At 46.3% G+C, this 26,778-nt stretch overlaps 1 protein-coding gene across 1 annotated transcript in view; it reads right to left on the reverse strand.

The window, feature by feature from the left end:
* PIK3C3 (phosphatidylinositol 3-kinase catalytic subunit type 3) overlaps positions 1-5,225 on the reverse strand; it is a 498,179-nt gene extending 492,954 nt beyond the window's left edge. Inside the window, 1 exon segment of the mRNA XM_029581010.1 lies at positions 5,015-5,225. Within this exon segment, the coding sequence (XP_029436870.1) occupies positions 5,015-5,082 (68 nt within the window). The 5' untranslated portion in view covers positions 5,083-5,225.
* Positions 5,226-26,778: the final 21,553 nt, after the last annotated feature.

Raw genomic sequence — 26,778 nt, forward strand, 5'->3', positions numbered from 1 at the left:
AAACTGGATGAATGGTTCAAATATTATGGAGAAGGAGAACAAAGACCTTATAAAGCCAATTTTCCTAAATAAAATTAGGTTAAAAAGGGTAAAGGTTAAGGCATATATAAGAAGTTGAAATGGACATTTAGTAAGATGCCAAAGGTAAAAAAAAAAACAAAAAAAACTTGTGAGACAAAAAAGATTTGGGATCTTAACTTTTGGAATTAGGCTCTTAATGTTGCCCTTTTGAAAATTCACTAGGGCTGTGTCTAAATTTAGGCACCTACATTTTGGAACTTATGTCAGTCAAAAACAGATACCAAATTTAGTTGCTCAGCATTTTTTAAATATCGGCCTTGACATTTTCTCCAGAATCCAGTTAACTGTGTTGCTTCCTTTTATTTAAACATTTTTCCACATACTTAAAAAAACAAAAAGACACAGATGAGAGAAATATAAACAAGCCATATACAGCCCTCCCAGTTCTGCCTGCAAAATGTTTAACGTGCAGCCAGACAGAAAGTGTACTAGTGCTGCATGGAATATCCCAAAAGGCAATTTGCATTAAAGGATTAAGGCTCTGGTTCTTTACAGCCTGTAAAATGCAAAACTGAAAGCTCAGTGAGTTCAACACCCTAAAGCGTTTCACTATGCTACTGCAATGTCCTGGGAAATAAAAAAAAAATTTAAAAAATGAAATTTTTTTCTCCCTTTTCAATATTCATTGACAGAATTTCAATTAGCATGATGGTAGAACACAGCCACAGAGTTGAAACTGATGGACTTCTGGAATTTCTTCAATCTAACCAACTGTGCCACTATGTAATACTGGGATGTCATCATGCTGTGTTAAAGGTTTCTTGCAAATATTACACATCTCAGGGCAACTGGTAAGAACATAAGAAGTTGCCATACTGGGTCCTTCAAGCCCAGCATCAAGTTCCCAACAGTGGCCAATCCAGGATACAATCACCTGGCAGGTATCCTAACATTAGAGATGTCCTTCGGGTTAGAATTTTGTTTTGGGGCCCCCCTGCGGGAATTTCATTTTTCCCTCAGTTCGGTGGGGGGGGGGGGGTTTCGGGGGCCTCGATTTTCGGGTTAGTGTGCACTAACCCGAAAATGAATTTTTTCCAAAATTTCAGAAAAAATGCAATCGTTTTTTGGTTCTCCTGAACGATTGCACATCCCTATTAAATAGATCCCATACTACTTGTGCCCGTAATAGCCATGGCTATTCACTAAGTCAACTTGTTTAACAGCTGTTTATAGACTTCTCCTTCAGGAACTTATCCAAACCTGTTTTTAAACCCAGCTACACCAATTGACCTAACCACATCCTGCGGCAATTAATTCCAGAGCTTAACTGTGCATTGAGTGAAAAAGTATTTCTCAGATTTCTTTTAAATGTGCTACTTGATGACTTCAAGGAGTTCCCCCTATTCCTTCTATTATCAGAAAGAGTAAATAATAGAGTCACATTTATCCATTCTAGTCCTCTCATGATTTTATAGATCTCTATCATATGCGAACCCCCCCCCCCCCCCCAGCCATTTCTTCTCCAAGCTAAACAACCCTAAGTTCTTTAGTCTTTCCTCATAGGGGAGCTGTTCCATCTCCTTTATCATTTTGATCACTTTTCTCTGTACCTGCTCTACTGCAACTATATCTTTTTTGAGATGCAGTGACCGGAATTGTACACAGTATTCAAGGTGCGGTATCAACATGGAGCAATACAGAGCATTATGACATTCTCCGTTTTGCTTATCATTCCCTTCCTAATAATTCCTATCATTTGCTTTTTTGACCGCCACAGCACACTGAGCCTATGATTTCAATGTGATGCCTAAATCTCTTTCCTGGGTGGTAACTCCTAATGTGGAACCTAACATCGTGTAACTACAGCATGGATTATCTTTCCCAATAAGCATCACCTAGCACTTGTCCACATTAAATTTCAGCTGCCATCTGTACATCCAATCTTCCAGTCTCGCAAGGTCCTCCTGCGATTTATTACAATCTGCACGTAATTTAAGGATTCTGAATAATTGTGTCATATGCAAATTTGATCACCTCACTTGTATTCCTTTCCAAATCATATATAAAAATATTGAAAAACACCAGTCCAAGTACAGATCCCTGAGGAACTGAGAAAACTGACCATTTAATCCTACTGTTTTGTGTCTTTTAACCAGTCTGCAATCCATGAAAGGACATCACCTCCTATCCCATGATGATTTAATATTCTTAGAAGCCTCTCATGAGGGATTTTATCAAATGCCTTCTGAAAATCCAAATACACCATATCTATTCGTTCATCTTTATTCACTTCTATTAACCTCTTCAAAAAAAGTAGCAGATATGAGAGGCAAGAATTCCCTTGGGTAAATCCATGCTGGCTGTGTTTCATTAAACCATGTCTTTCTATATATTCTGTGATTTTGCTCTTTAGAATAGTTTCTACTATTTGTCCTAGAACTGAAGCAAGACTTAAGGGTCTATTGTTTCCTGGATCACCCCTCAAACCCTTTCCAAAAATGTGGGTTGCATTGGCCACCCTCTAGTCTTCAGGTACAGACCCCTGGGCCTGTGCTTGTATCACTGGGGGTCTCAGACAAGCCCCCAGTGATACAAGCACAGGCCCAGGGGTCATCAAAGACATCAGGGAGGAGTTGGCCAGCCCTATAGGCACTTTTTAAGTGGGTAAAAATTAAAATAAATTCATTTTAAAATTTCAGACCCTGGCATTTTTGATGGGCAGCCAGTGAAGAGGCAGCCACATGAGTTTCCACACCCGGGAATCACCATGGCATACCCGATGCCAGCTTATTGACATAACTTTCTCAAATTAATAAAAGTCCAACTTTTCACAGTGGTGGTCAGGTGGAGATGATATACTTGATGATATATTACAAATTTTTACTAACGGATCTGAAATTTCATTTTTTTTGTTCTTTCAGAACCCTGGGGTGTAATAGCTTTGGAATTTAGTCAATAGCACTGGGGTGAGATTCGTAGAGCTGAGGGGGTAAGGTTCAATGAAAAAATACATTCACAGACTTCGCTCATGATTATTTGCTTTTTTTTTTATTACTATTTCTCTGCAAGCATTATATAAAAGAGATGCACTTGTGTGTGACCTCTATTTCTGTTAATCTGTTATATAAACTAATATCAAAGGTCAAAAAAGAAAATGGAAAATTACATGCATTATTGCTCACCCGACTTAACCCATCAACATTTTATACAGGCAAAGTATGCACATTGTTGATCCCGCACATACCTACAGAAAGAGCAACCAATTTTCAGATAGCCCATTCTGCTTAGGTAAACAGCTTTTGAAAATTTCCTTCCTTCTGTAGAATTATTCTGACATAATTTAGTAAAAAAATGTTTAAATATTTTACAAATTTAATCATTCCATTGTCCTCATTTCATCACAGTTCTGTCACGCAAGCACAGGAGGCAATATTTCTCTTGCATAGGTCATTAGTGAAACCACACCTTGAGTATTGTGTTCAGTTCTAGCGATTATATCTTCGTAAGGACATTCCGAAAATGGCAACAGTTCAAAAAAAGGGCACTACAATGATACAAGGCCTGCAAAACACTCTAAAAAGAAAAGCTTAAAACACTCAAAATGTACTCACTGAAGGAAAGAAGGGATGTGAGATATGATTCAAATATTTGATAAGCTACAATTAAGTGCTGAAAGGTGAAATTTCTTTTAGAAAAGTAGATTTAAAGACAAAAGATATAAAGTTGCAAGAAAGAAGATTCAAAGGAAATATGATAGGTTACTACTGTTCTGAAAGTAATGCTGAATATCTGGAATAGCTCACCAGCAGTTAGTGGTAACCAAGACAATTTAAATATACTTGAAATAGACATAGAACACAAGGTGTAAAAGCAGGAGAGGGAGAACAAGTACAAGAAATGAGAGAGGCAATTTCAGTGTTTGCTCGTCATATGAACTTTAGAAAGCCAAAGAGGGGAGAATACAAATAAATGGGAAAAGAGAGCCAATAAAGCTACATCAAGCTTCCAAGGTGGTTGATGTAATCTACACAGAACAGATAGCACTGTCACCCTATCAACAGTGGTGACTGAGGCAAGCTTCCAACAAAAAGCTAGGATAATTTGCACAGAGGGTGGCCTAATATTTCAGATAACAGCCTCATTAGTTTGGGTAACTTTTTGGATTATTAAAAATCTTCTTAGATATGGGAAGGGGCCTGGCTGTAACCTTAAGCATAGGACTTGTAAGAACAAGGAAACCACAATGCCCAGGATGACTTACCACGAGCAGGGCCTGTAAAGGACACCACTGTAACAAAATTTAAACATACTTCAGACAGACAACAGGGTTGGCAGGTCAGGCCAAAATTATGGGGGAAACTGGTGTAGATATAAACATGGGAATTTATATGATCATCTTTCCAAAGGGGTACCTAAACAGAGAGGAAGACAACTGGGCAGACTTCAGCTATCTAGCGTGATAAAGGATGGATTCATTTGCTAGTACAATTCACAGCATGAACCTGCCTCAAGACGCGGACGTCATCCTAAAACATTTCACACTTCTCTCTCCCTCTTTCAAGAGGAGACTCTCTCACACATGCTGAAAATAAATCCCGTCAGGGAATCCAGAATAACCAATACAGATCCTGTTGCTGTCATTTGCCATCACTGATTACACTCATACCAGGCTTAAGTTCGCAGCTCCTGAAGGTAGTTCAACAGCTACCGTTATGACGTTCAAGTTTGTACCCGCTTCACCATTTCCCCCCCCCCCGCACATTCTCACCGCAGCACATAAAAATAAATTTTTAGAAAGCACTTTTCTACAGCACTTCAAAATAACATACAAATTAAAATAAAAAAAAAACTCCGTACACATAAAATATCACCCAACACCACAGTCATCCCTCTCCTTCCCCAGCCTGGGCTTTAATTCAGCACAGACACAGTTCCTTCCCCCCCCCCTTCTCACGGATGCAGGGAACAAAGCCGCCCCCGAGCCAGCTCTCACATTTTCAGCTGAACGTTAATGTCCAGGTCGCAGCTGTAAACATAATAAAACTTATCTGCCTCCCCCATGACAGCGCAGTGAAACTGCTCCTCACAGCCCGGGAGCCGGACGAGAAATCACAACTGCACCGGCGACAGCGGCGGAAGCCGCCGAACTACCCAGCAGTCAGCTGCAGGGCACTTCCGCTTCCGGCTCCTGTCAACCTTCGAGCCGCACGCCACCAGCACGGGGATTAGCGGCACAGCAGTAGGACGTCAGCGGCGCGTCTGTGCCTACGTCACACACGGCCATCTTGCTTATGTAAAGGGTTTAGATGGGTGGGTTGGAGTTTGCTGCCGTGCTGAGTGGTCTACTAGTTATTATGTGTGCGTATTCATTGGAAAAGGGCGTTTTCCCTTTTTGTGGAAATTATATTTTTTTTCCTCCTTCTAGACTGGTCGTTTACTTACAGAGAGTTCACTGATAGTTTTTCTGTCCTTTATTGATAGGTTGCCTATACTTACTGCATCTTATGAACTCCGGATGGGGCCGTTCTTTGGTAAAATGCAATTATTAAGAAGGGTAGTATCAGTATATTTGCGATCATATACCCAACGGACCCTGGCTTATGAGTGACGTTCATTGCAGATAGCCATAAAAGTAATGTGTAACGAAAGAATTACTGTTTCAAAAGGTCACAAAGCCATATAAGTCAGTTGAATATTTTATTCAAAGGTGCCAAATAGGTAAATGTTCAATCAAAGGCACAGTCCAAATGGGGACATTGCCAACATTTAGATCACTGGACAGTTCTTACTATACACAATCCAGAATCTACCTCTAGTATCATCTAGAAACAGTAAGTTCCTGTACATTCCTAGATCAGTGTAAACAATACCAACGAATTAATGTACTGGTCTCTTTTTTATACAGTACTCTGTCACCGAAATACTTATGTAAGACCCTCTATTCACGAGTAGGCATATATCCTACCATCTCGTTTGTCATAGGGGTCAGGACTGATCTGTTGCCAGATCAGTCCAGACCAGTTTGTTATGCACTCCCCAGCAGATGGAGTCAGAGCAAAGCTTCGATGCACTGCTATCCCAAGTGTGCTACCTGAAGCTCAGTATTTCTCTGACTCCAGCAGATGGTGGTTGTGTAAACCTGTAGCTCTATATGAGAGTGATGTTTCTTGCTCCCTAAGGTGCTAGGTTCAATGTCTGGGCCATCCCCCTGGTGGTGCTAGCCCTTGTGGTTCCAGATCCCCTGATAGCCAGGGGACTGGCTTCCTCAGCGACCCGAAGGCTCACCCTCAGTATCTGTGGTACAGAGAAATAGCCTCTTTGGGGATTTTTTTCAGTTATTCTTAGCTTAGGCTTTAGTTTTTTCTGTTACTAGAAGTTAAAGATTTTGTGTTAAAAAAAAAAAAATCAGCTCCAAGTTCCCTGTTCACTGTGGCTCCCAGGGTAAATCAGTCTGCCCGGTGGTGCAGAGCCAGGCAGTAGGAGAATGACTCCACTTCGCCTCTGAGGGACACCGCTGCAGATCAGGGTGAGGTCCCTCCAAAAGTAGATAAGGGCGACGACGATCAGGATCCGTTAGAACCTAGTGCTGAGGGGGACGACCCCCACGTAGTCCGGTTCTTTAAGAGGGAATTGCACCCCCTTATTCCCCAGGTGCTTGAGGAATTAGTGAGACCCTCGCTGGAAGATTCTGACAGTGAGGGAGCAAACCCAGTCTTGGACGGTCTCCGGGGTCCTCCTAGTACTTTTCTCATCTCAAAGAAGATTCAAAAGCTCATCAGCCAGGAGTGGGAATCCCCGGAGGTGAGACTTAAGGTCAGCCGAGCGATGCAAAAACTCTACCCGCTAATGGAGGATCATTTAGAACACCTCAGGTGGATGCGGCTATATCAGCGGTGACCAAGAAGATGACCATTCCATTGGCGGGAGCGGCTGCTGTCAGAGATGTACAGGACCACAAGCTGGAACTGCATCTGAAGTGCGTGTTCGAGGTCTCCTCCTTAGGGCTTCGGGCGGCGGTGTGTGCCAGCATGATGCAAAGAGCGTGTTTATGTTGGATTCAAAAACCGCAGGACCCATCGTCTTCTAGGATTTTGTCAGCTTCTCAGGCAGCTCATCTGGAGGCGGCTGTAGCATATGTGGCGGATGCCTTATAGGGTGCGTTCAGTGGCCGTGACTATGGTCTCCTCGGTGGCGGCTCGGCGACTCCTATGGCTCTGCAATTGGGCAGTGGATGCTTCCTCCAAGTTGTACATAATACAACGGGACAATCTGCCTTTTCGAGGGAAGCTGCTGTTTGGAGAGGTTTTGGATCAGCTGATGAAATCTCTGGAGTATTCCAAGGGCAATAAGCTGCCAGAAGATAGAAAGCCCTACAGAAATCATTCGGTCCTCAATCCCGTTTTCGGGATTTCCAAAAAAGCAGGTCGGGGAGGAGTGTTCCACCTTCTGGTTCCAGACAGACCTCTTCCCGTACACAGTCCTTTCGCGGCTCCAGTCGTCCTGCCAGAGGTGGTTTCGGTCAGGGAACCAGAACTGGGAAGCCTGCCCAATGAAATCAGGCCCACCCACTCATCGGATGGGATGATCGGGGGCAGGTTGTCCCAATTTTTCGAGGAATGGGCCAGGATCACCTCCGAACGCTGGGTGTTGGAGGTGGTAAAAGAAGGTTACGCCTTTGAATTTTCTCGGCCTCTCATGCCGGCCTTTGTAGAATCTCGATGCGTTTCCCGCAACAAGCGAGCCGTGGTAGAAGACACTCTACAAAGATTGCTGGCCCTGAAGGTGATCGTCCCTGTGCTGTCTGAGGAACGGGGAAGGGGACGGTACTCCATTTATTTTGTGGTTCCCAAAAAGGAGGGCACTTTCCGACCCATCTGGACCTACAAAAGGTGAATCGCTGCTTGAAGGTGCCCCGTTTTCGAATGGAAACACTTCGAACAGCACTCATCAGAGATTCCTACGATTCAAGATCCTGGGTCAGCATTTTTCAGTTCCGGGTGCTGCCATTTGGACTGGCGACGGCCCCGCACACTTTTCCAAGGTGATGGTTGTGGAGGCGATGACCCTCCGGAAGGAGGGGATAATGGTCCATCCGTACCTCGACAATTGGCTGATTTGAGCCAAGTCGGAAGAGGAAGGCAAGCGGATGGTTCTTCGTGTGATCCATTGTCTCCAGTCCCTAAGCTGGGTAATCAGCGAAGCAAAAAGTCATCTGATTCCATCTCAGTGTCTGGAGTATTTGAGAGCTCGTTTTCGACACCCTCCAGGGCAGGGTGTTTCTCACGAATGACAGGATGTACAAATTACTTCAACAAGTGTGTCTCTTGTTACAGCTTCCAAATCCCAGAGTGTTACGCGTGCTGTCCGCAGCAGACCTGCGGCACGGCCCCCTCACCTCTCCCCAAGGACTCCAGCTTCTGGTTCCTCCTCACTAGCGGTGGTGGGCTGCCAGCTCCGACCTCGGGTTCGCTCCGGTGCCCCCGGCTCTGCCACAGTCCCCAGCGTTCCAGGTCATGATGCTACTCGTGACCCCACTGCTCGTGACCCCACTATGGGACTATGCTATTGACTTTTCCGTGATCAGACCTCAGCTTCGATTGACTACGCTATTAACTATCTCCGTGATCATAGAAACATAGAAATGATGGCAGAAGAAGTCCAAATGGCCCATCCAGTCTGCCCAGCAAGCTTTCACACTTATTTTTCTCATACTTATCTGTTACTCTTGGCCCTTATTGGTAACTTTTTGGTTCTAATTTCCTTCCCCCCTGCCATTGATGCAGAGAGCAATGCTGGAGCTGCATCAAAGTAAAGTATACAACTTGATTGGTTAGGGGTAGTAATTGCCACAATAAGCAAGCCACTCCCACTCGTATTTGTTTACCCAACCTGTTCAATTCAGTCCTTGTTGGTTGTTGTCTGAATATAAATCCTCTTTCCTTCATTCCCCCCTGCCGTTGAAGCAGTGAGCTGCGCTGGATATGTATTCCAAGTGAAGTATCAGGCTTAATTGATTCAGGGAAATAACCGCAGCAATAAACAAGCTACGCCCACTCTTATTTGTTTATCCAGCCTGTGCAATTCAGTCCTTGTTGGTTGTTCTCTGAATATAAATCCTCTTTTCTTCATTCCCCCGGCCATTGAAGCAGTGAGCTGCGCTGGACCTCAGCATCGCTTGCCACAGCCCCTGGATTGCCACCGGCCCTGACTCTAGCCTACCATTGGATACCTCTCCTGCCTACTCTCTGGACGTGGACTTATTAGGCTTTGGCCTACCTTTACTCGAGCGCCCTCAGTCTGCCTTTGTTTCATTGGTGCCCGAGTTTCCAGAACCTTACCCAGTCCAGAGTAGGACTGCACCTTCCCTTGTCTGCTGTCTCTGGGCTGAACAAACTTCTCTTGCTATTCTATCTCAAGGCCCACCTAAGTCTGCCAACCCCGGCACCCAAAAGCTCAACCTGCGAGGAACGAGGGCTGGTATAGGTGAAGCTCCAGCAGCCTCTGCCTATCAGCCCACTCCATCTGCCGACGGTGGGGACCCATAGGTCCTTACATATGGGTTGCGTCAACCCCACCTCGGCCCAAGGGTCCACCTCTGACGCAACATAACAGTGAGGGATTACCTACAAGTTCTGGGGTTCATGGCTTCGACATTGGAATTGGTGCCTTGGGCCTTCGCTCATTTGAGACCGTTGCAGAGAGATCTACTATCGCGGTGGGACCCAGTGTCAGAGCAATACTGGTTGCCCCTGCCTTTGTCGCAGCGAATCAAGTCCAGCCTGCAATGTTGGCTGTCGGAAGACAACTTACTGAAGGGGATGCCCCTCGAAGTCCCGGATTGGGTGATCGTGACAACGGATGCGAGCCTTCAAGGCTGGGGAGTAGTGTGCCTCAGTCATGCGGCGCAGGGAACCTGGTCCTTACCTGAACAGTCGTGGTCTATCAATCGCCTAGAGATAAGGACAGTCCGCAAAGAGTTGTTGGCATTCCAGTCCCTGGTGCAGGGGAGAATGGTTCGAGTCTTCTCGGACAATGCCACCATGTGGCATATCTCAGTTACCAGGGAGAAACCAGGAGTCCGACCGTGGCACAGGAAGCACACCTCCTCTTCGCTTGGGCCGAGCTTCATTTGGAAGGCATCGCAACCTCTCATGTGGCAGGCATGGACAACGTGACGGCGAACTTTCTCAGTCATCAACAGCTGGATCCCAGGGAGTGGGAACTATCCCGGGAGGGTTGGAATCACATTTGTGCGTCCTCCTGTTCCTGTGTTTGTCTGTCCATCTCCCCGGGTAGTACCTCCGGACTGTCTCACTGGTACTGACCTTGTCTTGCTCCTTGACCTGCCTGCCTGCTGCCTTCCTTCTGACCTCAGCTTGCTCCTTCACCTGCCTGCCTTCTGACCTTGGCCTGCCTGTGACCTCGTCTGACCTCTGGAACCTGACCCGTGCTTTGTTGACCACTCCTCGGACTGACCCCCGGATTCTGACCTCTGCCTGCTTGACCACGTCTCCAGATTCTGGCTCTGTTCCTAGCTTTGTCATCACCTACGCTGTTCTGGTCCTCCTTGCTCCATCTCACCTCCAGTCTCGAACCTGACCGTGCTCCTCTCCTGTCTGTGGGCACGCCTGTCTACCATCTCTCCAGGAGACCCTGCGAGGTCCACCTAAGTCCAAGCAGCCCAGGTCCCTATGGGCTCCTCCTGGGGGGGACCTCGGACTTCCAGTGGTAAAACTCATCCTAGCCTCTGTCTCCTTCAGTGCTCTGTCCCCTGGGGGCAGGTGCTTCCTGGGCCCTACCAGGGAGCCGTTCTCCACTGCTCCAGGACAAAGGTCCACCCCCAAGTGCAACAGAAATGAGGTATTTTTATATAAAAGTTGACCATCATAAAATTCCTTAACAAGCCTAAACTCTAAGCTCTGTAGTACACTGACTGAATTTGAAACAAATATTTTTTAAAAACAGGTTGCAAATCTACTCACTTTATTTCATTATCAAATGTATGAACTCTGATAAAAAAAAAAAAGTTACCAGTAACCTATGGACACACTGTTGCTTAAAACTGACATCAGCCAATCAGTGTTCACTTCTGGTCTAAGCCCCACCCACTCCCATAGAAGTGAATGGATGAAGCCCTGCCCAGACCCCACCCCCCAAACCCCACCCTTCCTACCCCTGCCTATACCCCTGACCATGCCCATAGCTCTGGCCCTGCCCATGCTGCTCCTATCCCTTATAAGTGAATGGAGTGGCATCTCCCATGCCCCACCCCAAACCAAACCCACTATAATGTCACTGGTATGTCCAGCAGAAGGCCAACCCTCACCACAGCCCTAAAAATATGTCCCCTAGAACGTCATCAGAAAAGGCACTGTTACTTTTTAATGATGACAGAATTAATGGACTCTGGCCCTTTTTGAGGATCTCACTGGAAGTGCAACACAAATCCAACCCACACCCAAAAATGTGCATCCATGTGCACACCCCGGGAAGCGCGCACAAACATTTTAAAATCTATCCCCCAGTAAATCTACAGCTCTAACATTTAATTTTCAAAAGGGAGAATGAGAAAATGAGAAAAATAGAAAATAAAAGTTGCAGTTACAAAGGTAAAGAGCTTACATCAGGTGTGGACATTATTTAAAAATACCATCATGGAAGCTCAAACCAGATGTATTCCATGCATTAGAAAAGTCTAATTATCTAAAATTATCATTATCTAAAAGTCCTTGTATAAAGTTTATCTCCCACTAACATTACTACTCTACATATGTTAAAACTGCCCTCAGTTGATTCTCTCTCTCTGCCTGCCTTGAAGGTGCACCCTGTGTCCTGTAATTAATCTGCCCTAAAAGTTTAGACTTTTGAAATTTTTGATATGTAGCTTTTTACCTTATGCCAATTCTATGTTTTTATACTTGTTTTCTACTTGTTTCATTGTAAACCGATGTGATGTGCAAACGAACATCGGTATAGAAAAACAACAACAAACAAATAAAAGATGGAAAGAAGACCAAACAATAGTCAGCATGGTTAAAAAGTGAGGTGAAAGAGGCTATTAAAAAAATAGCATCTTTCAAAAATTGGAAAATGGATCCGAAATAAAGAAAATAGGAAACATCATAAGCATTGGCAAGTTAGATGAAAAACATTGATAAGGCCAGCAAAAAGAAAATTTGAAAAGATGACTGTAGATGCAAATATTCATAATAAGACTTTTTAAAAATATATCCACACCTGAAAGTCTGTGATGGAGTCAGTTGGACCATTAGATAATCAAGGGGTTAAAGGAGCATTTAGGGAAGAAAAGGCCATAGTGGAAAGACTAAATTAATTTTTTAGTGTTTACTGAAGAGGATGTTGGCATACCTGTGTTGAAAATAGTATTTAATGGTGATGATTTGGAAGAAACAAATCACGGTGAACCTGAAAAATTAATAGGGCAGATTGACAAACTAAAGAATAGCAAATTATATTGATCAGATAATTTGCACACCAAAGTTCTGAAAGAACTAAAAAATGAAATTGCAGATCTACTGCTATATAACCTATAATTAAAATCATCTATTGTACATGATAATTGGAGAGTAGCCGATCTTCAAAAAGGGCTCCAGGATTGGTCTGGGAAATTATCTGTTAGGAACCCCCGGCCGTGCTGGCCTGCAACCGGGTCCCCTCACCTGCGCCAGCTGGAGGCCCGGCTCTGCCGCTGCTGCTTCTGGCCACCGACTCTGCCTGCGGCCTGTTCATGCGTCGCCCCAAACACCACCAACTCCAGCTCCTCGTGGTCTCCTCTCTAGGCGCGCATGCGCACCGAGTCACGGGATTTAAAGGGCCAGTGGCCCTGCGGCCCGGGCTGATGACGTCAGGCTAGGCGGGTATTTAAACCCTGCCTGTCTGCTTCCAATTCGCCTCAGCAACGGGTCCTGCTCTCCTGAGAGTGTGAGCTGTCTGCATTCCTGATACCTGCGTTCCTGACTGCCTTGCCTTGTTCCTGATCCCTGGTTCCAGCATTCCTGTTCCTTGCCTCCGGTTCCTGCCTTGCTTCTCATCCCTTGGATTGCTTTCTCGGTTCTGACTCCTTGCCTGGTACTTGATTCTGCTTGATCTCTGCCTGCCCTGACTCCTTGCCTGGTACTTGACTCTGCTTGATCTCCGCTTGCCCTGATTCCTTGCCTGGCACTTAACTCTGCTTGATCTCCGCCTGCCCTGACTCCCTACCTGGTACTCGACTCTGCTCGATTGCCGCCGGCCTTTACACCTGGACTCTTCCGATGCTGCCTCTATCCTCTCCTACTGGTTCCACGCCTGGGAAGACCCGTGCCTAAGTCCTGCCGGCCCCGGTACCCAAGGACTCAACTTGTGGGGAACGAGGGCTGGTATAGGCCCCTGGACAACGAGGGGCTCCAGGGGCCAACCCTTTGGGTAGCAACAACCTCATCTCGGCTCAAGGGTCCACTTTCCCAACACTATCGACTAGTAATCCTGACTTCAGTGGCAAGAAAAATCATAGAAACTATTCTAAACAAATAAAATAACAGAACATATAGAAAGACATTTTTATTTTATTTTATTTATTTAAGTTTTTTATATACCAACATTCAAGACGATAGTCCCATCATGCTGGTTCACAAGAAACAGGGGTGCAATTATAATAAACTTAACAACTTGAACAATAGTGCAGAAAAAAGCAGTTACATGTAACAAGGAAATATAGAACTTGGAGAAAGAGGGAAAATGAAGATCAGATAATTACATATAATAACATTTTAAGAGGTGGCTGATAATGATATTGCTTGCGAAGTGTGTTGATTGATGGAAGTTAAATAATGTTGGAGTTAGGAAAGGCCTGCGTGAACAGCCAAGTCTTAAGTCTTTTCTTGAAGGTTGAGATGCTGGGTTCCATTCTAAGATCTGGGGGAATGGAGTTCCATAATGTAGGACCGGCTGTGGAGAAGGCCCGATCTCTTAGCGTAATGAGTCTGGTAGTTTTGGCTGGGGGTACTTGAAGTGATCCTTTGTAAGCATCTCTTGTCGGTCTTGTTGAGTTGTGTAATCGGAGGGGGATGTGAAGATCAATTGGGGCTAATTGATGGATGTTTTTGAATATGGTGAGAATGGCCTTGTAGATTATTCTGAAGTGGATGGGCAGCCAGTGAAGGCCCATCAGGATAGGGGTTATGTGTTCTCTTCTCCTGGTGTTAGTGAGTATACGGGCGGAGGCATTTTGGACCATTTGCAGTGGTTTGGTGTGTGATGAGGGGAGACCAAGCAAGATGGTGTTACAATAGTCCAGCTTTGCGAAGATGATTGATTGTAGAATCATTCTAAAGTCATGTGTGTGGAACAGAGGTCTTATTCTTTTCAGCACTTGGAGTTTATAAAAGCAGTCTCTGGTGGTTTTGTTGATGTTAGCTTTCAGGTTCAGGCGATTGTCAATTAGAACTCCTAGGTCTCTCACTTGTGTAGTATTTGGTATGGCTGGATGAGTGATTTGTATGACATGGTATGGCTGGATGAGTGATTTGATGACATGATTTAATAGCACACGTCCAGCATGGATTTACAAAGGAAGTCTTGTTTTACCAATCTCTTACTTTTTTTTGAAGGTGTTTTTTAAATGTGGATAATGGTGAGCCAGTGGATATAGTGTATTTGGATTTTTAGAAGGAGTTTGGCAAAAGTCCCCTATGAGAAATTCCTAAGAAAACTAAAATGTCATGGGATAGGAAGCAATAGCCTGTTGTGGATTGCAAACTGGTTAAAAGGAAACATAGTGAAGGAATAAATGTTCAGTTTTTTCAGGGTACATTGCAGTACAACAATAATCTGTACTAGGACCACTAGGGATGTGCATTTGTTGTTCCATTTGTTTCATTCGTTGCAGCAGCCTGCACATACCTCACAGATTTAGAGTACATGTGTAAAATGGATACTATGCGTGTATGTTTATTAATAAGTTCCACTCGTACCAACTGTTCTTATGCGCGTACTATAAATTTGCGAGGTACATGTGTATTGTCACAACAAAAGAAACAAATTGAGCAATGAATGCACATTCCTGGGGGGATCAGTGTTTTTTAATATATTTATAAATGATTTAGAAAAGGGAACAACAAGTGAAGTGATCAAATTTCCAGATGACACAACATTGTTGTGAGTAGTGAAATCACAAGCAGATTGTGAGAAATTGGACAATCTATCGACACTAGGAGACTGGGCATCCAAATAGCAGATCAAATTTGATGTAGACAAGTGCAAAGTAATACAAGCCGATTTTAAAAGTCCTATGGGCGCTAAAGTCAGAAGATAAGCGAGTATCTCGGGCCAACTCGCTCTGCACGGATTTTAAGAGGCACCTCAGGACTCTGGTATCTCCCAGTACGTGCACAAATCGGGAAGTCAAAAAGGGGTGGGGCATAGGCAGGACATGGGACTTCTGGGTCAGTAACCTGAAGTATGCGTGCAAGTATTTACATGCACAAGCGAGCACCTGGGTCCCCTACCACATAATTTTGCTTCTGCTATGGATGGCGTGTAAATTTTAAAATAAAAAAATCAGGGCTAGTTAGCAGGTTGGGAGGGTCGGGGCTAATAGGGTAAAAAAGAGGCCATATAGCTAGGGGAATTAGGAAGACCTATCCTTTAGCAGGGTGAACTGGGAAAAGGGTATTTGCGTTGCTGTGCATGCTTATCAAAATCCCCCTACTTATGCAGTAGAGGCGGCCTTTCCATGCACATTTACGTGTCCGTATCAATTGTTCACACATGTATGCACTTACAGCCAATTTTATAACATGCATGCATATACACACATATGCTATAAAATGGCCGTGCCCATTTGTAAGAGCCAGCATATGCACATACATGTTTTGCATCTGTCGGTCTCAGACGGCTTTGACCTCTGTGCCTCACCTTTCTTCCTGCTCTCTACTCTAGCCTTGAGAGGATGGCTGCTGCCGCATCTTCATGCCGCTCTCTCCGGCGTCCCCGTCAATAAATAAATACATGTTTCTCCTGAGGGCCTCCTAGGGTGCGCGCGCATGCCCAAGTCTTTATCCATGTCATAGCGGGAACCTCGGGGGCATCCCCCTCGAGTGACGTCACGCCATCCAGGTATTTAGCCTGCCCTTCGTTTGCTAACAATTTGAGTTAGCAAGGATTGGAATGCCTCCGGTCTAAGCTGCTCTGCCGCTTCCTTGCTGCCGCTGGAAGCTCTCTCTGCCCTTTGGGGTCATTCATCTAACCTGGGTACCCGCTCCTCGTGGGCCCTATGCCTTCTTTCAGGTGCCTATCTGGGATACCAGGTACTCGTTCCTCGATGGCCTGCTCTCCCTGCTTTGGTACCTGCAATCCAACTTCTTCTGCCTGCTGGGATCTCCATCAATACAGCTACCAACTTAGTGAGTAATCTGACCTTTGTCAGTCTGTCTCATCTACAGATCAACACTGGGAACCTGCATCCGGGACTCACTCTACTACCGTGTGCTGCTTACATCTACCATTGTGGGATGGGTCTCCTCTGCTGTGGGCCCCTGGACTGCTTCTACCAGATCACCTCACTACTCCCACCTCTGGTGGTATCATCTAGCTGTATAATAAAGACAAAATTTTCTGTGTTTGCGTGTCTTGAGTCTAGCCTAGTACTGCGGTTCCTCACGGGGCTCCAACTTGTGGGAGTGGCCATCACCGCAGGACCCAAGAATCCACTCCAACACCTCAAAACCATAACAGATTGCTAACTCCATGTATTCAGCTCAGCTCACCACGTTGCAGGCAATTCCAGGCCTGGCCCAGCGAATCTCCGAACAACAGAACTCGCTGAATAACCCGACTGTTGCCTTTAACCAGTTGCATGCACAGATGAATACATCGACCACCACAAGTAAAGAAATTACACCGCCAGAAGTGAGAGTCAAGACTACTGTACCTCCATCTCTCCAACACGCTTCTCCAGTGAAGTTTGGAAATGTAGAGGATTTATCAATCAATGTTGCATGCACTTTTCAACCTAATCATTTCCCTACAGACCACCTATATCCTGTCTTATCTGGTTGGAAGAGTGTTGGCTAGGGCCTCTCCGCTGTGGGAGCACAATGACCCTATCCTGAATGATCTTACCGGGTTCCTTGAACTGTTCAGATCAGTATTCAATGACCTTGCCCGGTATATGTCAGTAGGATCTACGTTGGTTCATCTAAAACAAGGTAATAAATCTTTGCCAGACATCACCATAGAATTCAAGACGTTGGCCTCAGAATTACATTGAGACCCTAGATTCCTGAAGACCCTCTTCTTTGAAGGCCTGAACTCCCAGTTAAAAGATGAGCTGGCGACTCAAGAAATGCCTGAGACCTTAGCTGAACTAATGAAGTTGGCAACAAGGATTGATCACCGACTTCATGACTAGGTTCAAGAGGTCAAGAGTCCCAGAAAACCACTTCAGGGAGAGACTTGAGTCAAGTCTGTACCCAGGCCTATTCCCTCAGGTCCTGTTGCTGGCGAAGAAGAACCAATGCAATTAGGCTGCAGTCATTTGACTTCTAAAAAGAGAAGAACGCGAAAGAGGTTGGGACTATGCATGTATTGTGGACAAGCTGGTCATGCTGTACAAACATGCCCTATATATCTGGGAAACTGGAAGACCTAAATCCTGTGGGAGTTCTCTTCTTAACATAGAAACATAGAAACATAGAAATGACGGCAGAAGAAGACCAAATGGCCCATCCAGTCTGCCCAGCAAGCTTCACACACTTTTTTCTCTCATACTTATCTGTTTCTCTTAGCTCTTGGTTCTATTTCCTTTCCACCCCCACCATTAATGTAGAAAGCAGTGATGGAGCTGCATCCAAGTGAATATCTAGCTGATAAGTTAGGGGTAGTAGGGGTAGTAACCGCCGCAATAAGGAAGCTACACCCATGCTTATTTGTTCTACTCAGACTATGTTATACAGCCCTTATTGGTTGTTTATCTTCTCCCCTGCCGTTGAAGCAGGGAGCTATGCTGGATATGCTTGAGGTATCAGTTTATTCTTCTCCCATGCTGTTGAAGCAGAGAGCCATGCTGGATATGCATCGAAAGTGAAGTATCAGGCACATTTGGTTTGGGGTAACAAGCCAGCTACTCCCCGCTTTGTGAGTGTGAACCCTTTTTTCTTCTCCCCTGCCGTTGAAGCAGGGAGCTATGCTGGATATGCGTGAAGTATCAGTTTTTTCTTCTCCCCTGCCGTTGAAGCAGAGAACTATGCTGTATATGCATAGGTCTAACTGCATCCTTTCCTCCACTCTCTTCATGTATCCTTAATCTGTGGACCTCTAGAATATCAGACCCTTGCCTTAGTGGATTCTGGGGCAGGGGGAAATTTCATTTTGAAATGTCTAGTGGAACATTTGCGGATCTCTACCACTACAATAACGTCTCCACTACTTTTGTCTTCTATTCCTGGAGAGCCCTTACAGGGTAAAGTAACCCTGCTCACAGAACCAGTGAGCTTACGTACCAGTGCTCTTCATACAGAGACTATTTCCTTCTTTGTGCTAGAGAAGGCCATGCACCCCTTAGTACTTGGGCTACCGTGGCTGAAGAAATGTATGCCACAATTCAACTGGGCCACTTTGGAGCTTTCACGTTGGAGTCCAGATTGCCGTGGCAAATGCCTGATGGAAGTTTCTCCAATACCCTGCATGCCAACTATTCCCATTGTTGCCTGGGTTGCCACCTCAATATGCATCTTTTCAAGATGTATTTTCCAAAGAAGCCACTGATGTATTGCCTCCACACAGATCATGCGACTGCGTCATCAATTTGAAGCCTAACATAGAACCACCTAAAGGAAGGGTTTACCCTCTCTCCGTAGTAGAAAATAAAGTGATGTCAGAGTATATCCAGGAGAATCTTCAGAAAGGCTTCATAAGACCCTCCAAGTCTCCTGCCGGTGCAGGCTTCTTCTTCGTGGGGAAGAAGGACGGAACATTGCGTCCATGCATTGACTACAGAGATCTAAATGAGATCACTATAAAGGATCTGTTATGGTTTAGTGGTGTTTGGGTGGATTCTTGGGTACTGTGGCAGATGACCATGCACACGGGAGGAGCCCCGTGGGGAGCCACAGTACTGGGCTAGACTCAGGACGCACAAACACAGAGTTAGATCTTTTATTGTACAGCTGATGTATTCCACCAGAGGTGGCAATAGTGAGTTGATCCAGAGGTAGCAGTCCAGGGACCCTCGGCAGAGGGAACCCGTCTCACCAAGTTGATAGGTATAGGTTTCCCAGCACGGCAAAGCTGTAGATGAGACAAACTAAGAATTAGATTACCCACTAGATGGTAGCTGTAAGTTTGGCTATTCCACCAGGCTGAAGTAGATAGTAACAGGCACCTAGGCAGGGAGAGCAGGCCCTCGAGGATCGAGTACCTGATCCCAGTAAGGCACCTGAAAGGAAAGCAGAGGGCCCCCGAGGAGTGAGTACCCAGGTTAGAGAATACCCCGAAGGGCAGAGAGGGCTTCCAGCAGCAGCAAGGAAGCAACAGAGTAGCTTAGACTAGACGAGTCAAATCCTTGCTAACTCAATGAGCTAGCAAACAAGCGTAGGCATGATGTCACATGAGGGGGACGCCCCAGAGGTTCGCGTCTTAGCTGGAATAAAGACGTGGGTAGCACACGCACCCTAGGAGGCCCTTGGGAGAAACATGGCGGGAGGCAACGCCATAGCAGTTCCGGGGTCGCTGGAGAGCGCAGCTTGCAGACGTGGCAGTAGCCATCTTCCCAAGGCTAGCGGGGAGAGCAGAGAAAAAGGTGAGGCACAAGGTTCAAAGCCGTCTGAGACCGACGGACGCAACAGGATCACTATCCCTTACCACTCATCTCGGAGCTATTCGATAGACTACAGGGAGCCAAGATATTCTCCAAGTTTTATCTTAAAGGAGCCTATAATCTAGTTCGCATCCGCTCTGGCGATGAATGGAAGACGGCTTATAATACCCGGGTTGGGCACTTTGAATACCTGGTGATGCCCTTCTGCCTGTGCAATGCCCCAGCTATCTTCCAAAACATGATGAACGACTTTCTGCATGATCTACTCTACCAATGTGTTGTTGTGTACTTAGACAAGATTTTGATATTTTCCCAGGACTTGAATACCTATCAGGAAGATGTCAAAAGAGTACTGCAGAGACTTCGCGAGAACCACTTATACTAAATGTGAATTCCACAAGGAATCTGTGCCCTTCTTAGGGTACATTGTTTCAATCAAAGGTTTCCAGATGGACCCTCAGAAGCTTGAGTATTCAAAAATGGACTCAACCCACTGGTCTAAAAGCTCTTAGACGATTTCTGGGATTTACCAACTAGTACAGAACCTTCATCAAGAATTACTCTTCACTGACTGTTCCATTAATAGCGATGACTAAGAAATGTGCCGCCACCAATTGGTCTATGAAAGCTGTGACAGCATTTCAGAAGCTAAAAGACGCCTTCTCAAGTAAGCCATGTCTCCGCCATCTGGACCCTACACGTCCCTTCATTGTGGAAGTTGATGCCTCCGATGTAGGCATAGGGGCCGTGCTAAGCCAGACCAGTGACTCTAAAATCTTGTATCCATGTTCTTTCTTCTCCTGACATTGCTCGCCAGCGGAGAAGAACTACAGCTTTGGGGATAAAGAACTACTGGCAATAAAGATGGCATTTGAAGAGTGGCGCCCCTGGCTTGAAGGTGCACAACATCAGATCATTGTTTACACTGATCACAAAAATCTGGAGTACCAATGTCACGCCCAGTGCCTTAACCATAGACAGGCGAGGTGGTCCCTGTTCTTCAACAGATTTGACTTTGTGCTGAAATATCTCCCTGGAGATAAGAATGTCAGAGCAGATGCCCTATCTCGCTCAAGACTTACCTGATGAACCCCCAGCATATCATCGACCTGAAGAGAGTTATTCTGACAGCTACACATCCGGTACCCCCAGGCAAGACCATTGTACCCTGCAATCTAAGAAAGAAATTGATAGTATGGGCTCACGATTCAAAACTGGCTGGACATCCTGGTCAACAAAGAACTCTGGCTAAGCTACAGAAGTATTATTGTGGCCCACCATGAAGGAAGACACTTTTGCGTATGTAGCTTCCTGTTCCAGTTGTGCCAGACAGAAACCTCCGCCCGGACGTCCTTGGGGCCTGCTTCTTCCCTTGCCAGTAGCAGATGAGCCATGGACCCACATTGCTTCAGACTTTGTGGTAGACTTACCACTTTCTGGAGGTAACAATACCATCTGGGTTACAGTGGATCCATTCTCGAAGATGGCTCACTTCGTGGCTCTCCCTGGCTTGCCTTCAGCCATGGAGCTTGCTAAACTATTCATCAGCCACATTTTTTCGCCTACACGGCATGCCTAAACACATTGTTTCTGACAAAGGAGCTCATTTTACAGCAAAGTTTTGGAAAGTTTTGTGCAAGAAGTTCGACATCACACATGACTTCACCTCTGCATACCATCCTCAGTCGAATGGCCAAACTGAGAGAATGAATAGAACTCTCAAGCAGTTCCTTCGTGCCTATGTTGGTTCACGTCAGAATGACGTGAACCAACATAGGCTGAACCAACTGGGCTGAACTGTTGCCCTGGGCTGAACTGTTGCCCTGGGCTGAATTCACTATCAATTCACATCCAGCATCATCTACTGGATCTACACCTTTTGAAGTGGTCTACGGAAGACAATCCTTACCACTTCCAATTTCAGTGTCATCCTCGGAAGCTCAATCTACTGCCAAAGATATACAACAACTCTGGAGAAAGACTAAAGAGATGCTCCAAAAAGCTGGACAAAGAGCTAAGAAGGGCTATGACGCTCACCATAGCAAGGCTCCTGAATTCCAGTCTGGTGACAAGGTCTGGCTGTCTACCAAACATCTGAGACTCAAGCTACCATCAGCTCGATTTGCTCCACGCTTTGTTGGACCCTTTCCTATCCACTGACGATTGGGTACACTCACTTATAGTCTGAAACTTCCTCCAGTAATGAAGATTCATTCGTTCCATGTTTCGCTACTGAAACTGCTTGATGTTAGCGAGTTTTCCACCAAGACACCTGAACCTACTCCTGTTGATGCAGAAGAAGACATTGAGTACAAGGTTGATGCCATCCTTGATGTAAGAAAGAGAGGCAGAGTTTTGAAATACCTCCTGTCATGGGAGGGATACGGACCTGAAGAAAAGTCTTGGGAACCTTTGGCTAATATCTTGGACAAAGAGATGCTTCATCAATTCCACCGATCACATCCTCAAAAACCAAGACCAGGTAGGGGGCCTGGAGGGGGCACTTTGAAGGGAGGTACTGTTGCGTCCGTCGGTCTCAGATGGCTTCGACCTCTGTGCCTCACCTTTATTCCTGCTCTCTCCTCTAGCCCTGGGAGGGTGGCTACCACCGCATCTTCATGCCACTCTCTCCGGTGTCCCCAGAACGGCAATGGCAAGGCTATCCGCCATGTTTCTCCTGAGGGCCTCCTAGGGTGTACGTGCACATGCCACCCACGTCTTTATCCATGTCATGGTGGGAACCTCGGGGGCATCCCCCTCAAGTGACGTCACTCCATCCGGGTATTTAGCCTGCCCTTCGTTTGCTAACAATTCGAGTTAGCAAGGATTGGAATGCCTCTGGTCTAAGCTGCTCTGCTGCTTTGCTGCCGCTGGAAGCTCTCTCTGCCCTTTGGGGTCATTCATCTAACCTGGGTACTCGCTCCTCAGGGGCTCTATGCTTTCTTTCAGGTGCCTATCTGGGATACCAGGTACTCGCTCCTCGAGGGCCTGTTCTCCCTGCCTTGGTGCCTGCAATCCAACTACTTCTGCCTGCTGGGATCTCCATCAATACAGCTACCAACTTACAGGTCGATACAGTAAAGTGTGCTCCGTCGGAGCGCACTGTCAGCCTGCTGTGGACGCGTGTTTTCCCTTACCCCTTATTCAGTAAGGGGAGGAAAACACGCGGCCCACCCGCGGCACCTAATAGCGCCCTCAACATGCAAATGCATGTTGAGGGCCCTATTAGGTATGCGCGCGGGACCCAGTAAGTAAAATGTGCAGCCAAGCCGCACATTTTACTCTAAGAAATTAGCGCCGACCCAAAGGTCGGCGCTAATTTCTTCCGGCGCCAGGAAAGTGCACAGAAAAGCAGTAAAAACTGCTTTTCTGTGCACCCTCCGACTTAATATCATATTAAGTCGGAGGTCCCCAAAAGTAAAAAAAAAAAAAATTTGAATTCGGCCCGCGGCTGTCGGGCCGAAAACCGGACGCTCAATTTTGCCGGCGTCCGGTTTCCGAGCCCGTGGCTGTCAGCGGGCTCGAGAACCGACGCCGGCAAAATTGAGCGTCGGCTGTCAAACCCGCTGACAGCCGCCGCTTCAGGCCAAAAGGAGGCGCTAGGGACGCGCTAGTGTCCCTAGCGCCTCCTTTCCCTTGTTTGCACCGCGTCGCCTAATTTGCATACTGGATAGCTCGCACCGGCGAAGGGTCGGTGCGTGCGCCGGGAGAGCGGGCGTTCGTCCGCTCTCCCGCGGTTTTACAGTATCGGGCTGTTAGTGAGTAATCTAACCTTTGTCAGTCTGTCTCATCTACAGCTCAGCACTGGGAACCTGCATCCGGGACTCCTTCTACTACCGTGTGCTGCTAACATCTACCATTGTGGGACAGGTCTCCTCTGCTGAGGGCCCCTGGACTGCTTCTATTGGATCACCTCACTACTGCCACCTCTGGTGGTATCATCCAGCTGTATAATAAAGACAAAATCTTCTGTGTTTGCGTGTTTCTAGTCTAGCCTAGTACTGCGGTTCCTCATGGGGCTCCTTCCCGTGGGAGTGGCCATCACCGCAGGACCCAAGAATCCACTCCAACACCTCAAAACCATAACACATGTACTCCCACATGGTTGTTTAAAAGATACCATCCCGGGGAAAAGTAACTCACATTGTAGTTACACAAAGTTATGCTCCATAATAAGAATTACAGCCTGGAACAAGGATCTGGAGATCATCATGTGAGCTCAGCGTGTGACAGCAGTCAAAAAAGCAAACAGAGTTTTAGGAATTATTAGGAAAGGAATGGAGAATAAAATATAGACTATCATAATACCTCTGTATCACTCCATGATGAGACCGCATTTAGAGTAGTGTGTGCCACATGTCAAAAAAGATTTAGCTGAACTGGAAAACAGAGAGAGAAAGGCAACCAAAATAATAAATGGGATGGAAGGTCTTCCCTGTGAGGAAAAGCTAAAGAGGGTAGGGCTGTGTTGCATATGGTGGTCTGCAGGGCAGGCCCTCCTGCTCCAAGCTCGAAACAACACCCTCCGACACCGGGGCTGGTCCCCGAACAGACACGTAGCAGACCATTGCACTCAATCTGCCTCGCTACTTCCTTCAGGCCCTCCTAAGGCGCGCATGCGCCCGACGTTGCTCCTCTTAAATGTTCCTTGGTGGGAAAATTCTAGCGGCACCCAATGATATCACCAAAAAGGACCTATATGAGGCCAGCTCAGCAGCATCTCCTTGCCTCGGCAATAGGTCGACCACTGTTTAGTAGAGCAAGTTGCCTCCGTGTTTCTGTCTTTGTTCCTGAGTTCTTGGTCTGTGCTCCTGAGTTCATGATCTTCGTTCCTGAGTGCTTGATCTTTGTTCCTGAGTTCTTGGTCTTCATTCCTGAATATCATTTTTTAGTTTCTGAGTTTTTTTGTTGAGTCTTCGTCCTGTGGTCAGTCTTCTGTTCTTCAGTGTCTTCTCCTGCTGTCTGTGCTACTCCTCACCTCCCTGCCTAACTATCCGTTTTCCTTTGGATGGATCTTTGGCTTTGACTTCGGCTTGACACTCTTCTATGCTTGAACTCCGCCAGCCACTGACCACTGCCTGACTCTTAACCACACCAGAATGCTGCCTACCTCGACCACCACCAGTCTCTGAGTACGCCTGTAAACAGCCTGCTCTGGACCCTGGCCTGTGAGACAACTTTCTCGACAGACCTCCAGTTCATCAGCAGAGGCCCCCACCTAAGACCTGCCTGTCCCGGCACCCAAGGGTTCAACCTAAGGGGAATGAGGGCTTGTATAGGTGAAGCTCCAGTTGACCTTCTGCCACAGCCAGCTCTATCAGCCAATGGTGGGGCCCTGCAGGGCTCCTCCCTGCAGGTTGTGCCAACTTCCCCTCGGCCCAAGGGTCTACGCCCATAACAGGCTGTTCAACTTGAAGAAAAGATGACTGAGGGGGGATATAATAGAGGTCTATAAAGTCATGAGTGGAATAGAATGTGTACATATGAATCAGTTAGTTACCCTTTCAAATAATACAAAAACTAATGGACACTCTATGAAGTAAGTAAGTAGTACATTTAATATAAATCAGAGAAAATTATTTTTCACTCAACACAAAATTAAACTCTGGAATTCATTGCCAGAGAATGTGGTAAATGCAGCTAACATAGCTGGGTTTTTTAAAAAGTTTGGACAAATTCCTGGAGATATCTATAAATGTTAATAACCTAATACACTTGGGAAAAGCCACTACTTATCTTTGAACTTCAACGGCATGGGATCTAGTTAACCTTTGGGATCCTGCCAGGTACTTGTGACCTGGAATGTCCACTGTTGGAAATAGTAAACTGGGCTTGATGGACCCTTGATCTGACCCAATATGGCAATTCTGGGTTATAATCTCTAACCCCTGAAGCTGGCGGTTCTCATTGAAACTCTGTCAGTGTCGAGCATGGAATAATGAGTTTTTCCTCTCTCTCTCTCACATACACACTCACATGTACATTCTCTCTCAACATACATAGTCATATACACATAAATGTTCTCATACACACCCACACCCCACATCTTCTCTGTTTCACGGACACACACACAGTCATACACAGTAGGGATGTGAATCGTTTTAGGACGATTAAAATTATCGTCCGATAATTTTAATATCGTCTTAAACCGTTATGGAACACAATACAATACAGATTCTAACGATTTATCGTTATAAATCGTTAGAATCGTGAGCCGGCACACTAAAACCCCCTAAAACCCACCCCCGACCCTTTAAATTAAATCCCCCACCCTCCCGAACCCCCCCCAAATAACTTAAATAACCTGCGGGTCCAGCAGCGGTCCGGAACGGCAGCGGTCCGGAACGGGCTCCTGCTCTGAATCTTGTCGTCTTCAGCCGGCGCCATTTTCCAAAATGGCGCCGAAAAATGGCGGCGGCCATAGACGAAAAAGATTGGACGGCAGGAGGTCCTTCCGGACCCCCGCTGGACTTTTGGCAAGTCTCGTGGGGGTCAGGAGGCCCCCCACAAGCTGGCCAAAAGTTCCTGGAGGTCTAGCGGGGGTCAGGGAGCGATTTCCCGCCGCGAATCGTTTTCGTACGGAAAATGGCGCCGGCAGGAGATCGACTGCAGGAGGTCGTTCAGCGAGGGTTCCGGCGCCTCACTGAACAACCTCCTGCAGTCGATCTCCTGCCGGCGCCATTTTCCGTACGAAAACGATTCGCGGCGGGAAATCGCTCCCTGACCCCCGCTGGACCTCCAGGAACTTTTGGCCAGCTTGTGGGGGGCCTCCTGACCCCCACGAGACTTGCCAAAAGTCCAGCGGGGGTCCGGAAGGACCTCCTGCCGTCCAATCTTTTTCGTCTATGGCCGCCGCCATTTTTCGGCGCCATTTTGGAAAATGGCGCCGGCTGAAGACGACAAGATTCAGAGCAGGAGCCCGTTCCGGACCGCTGCCGTTC

This window comes from Rhinatrema bivittatum, chromosome 1, assembly GCF_901001135.1.
Source record: "Rhinatrema bivittatum chromosome 1, aRhiBiv1.1, whole genome shotgun sequence".
Classification (NCBI taxonomy): Eukaryota; Metazoa; Chordata; class Amphibia; order Gymnophiona; family Rhinatrematidae; genus Rhinatrema; species Rhinatrema bivittatum.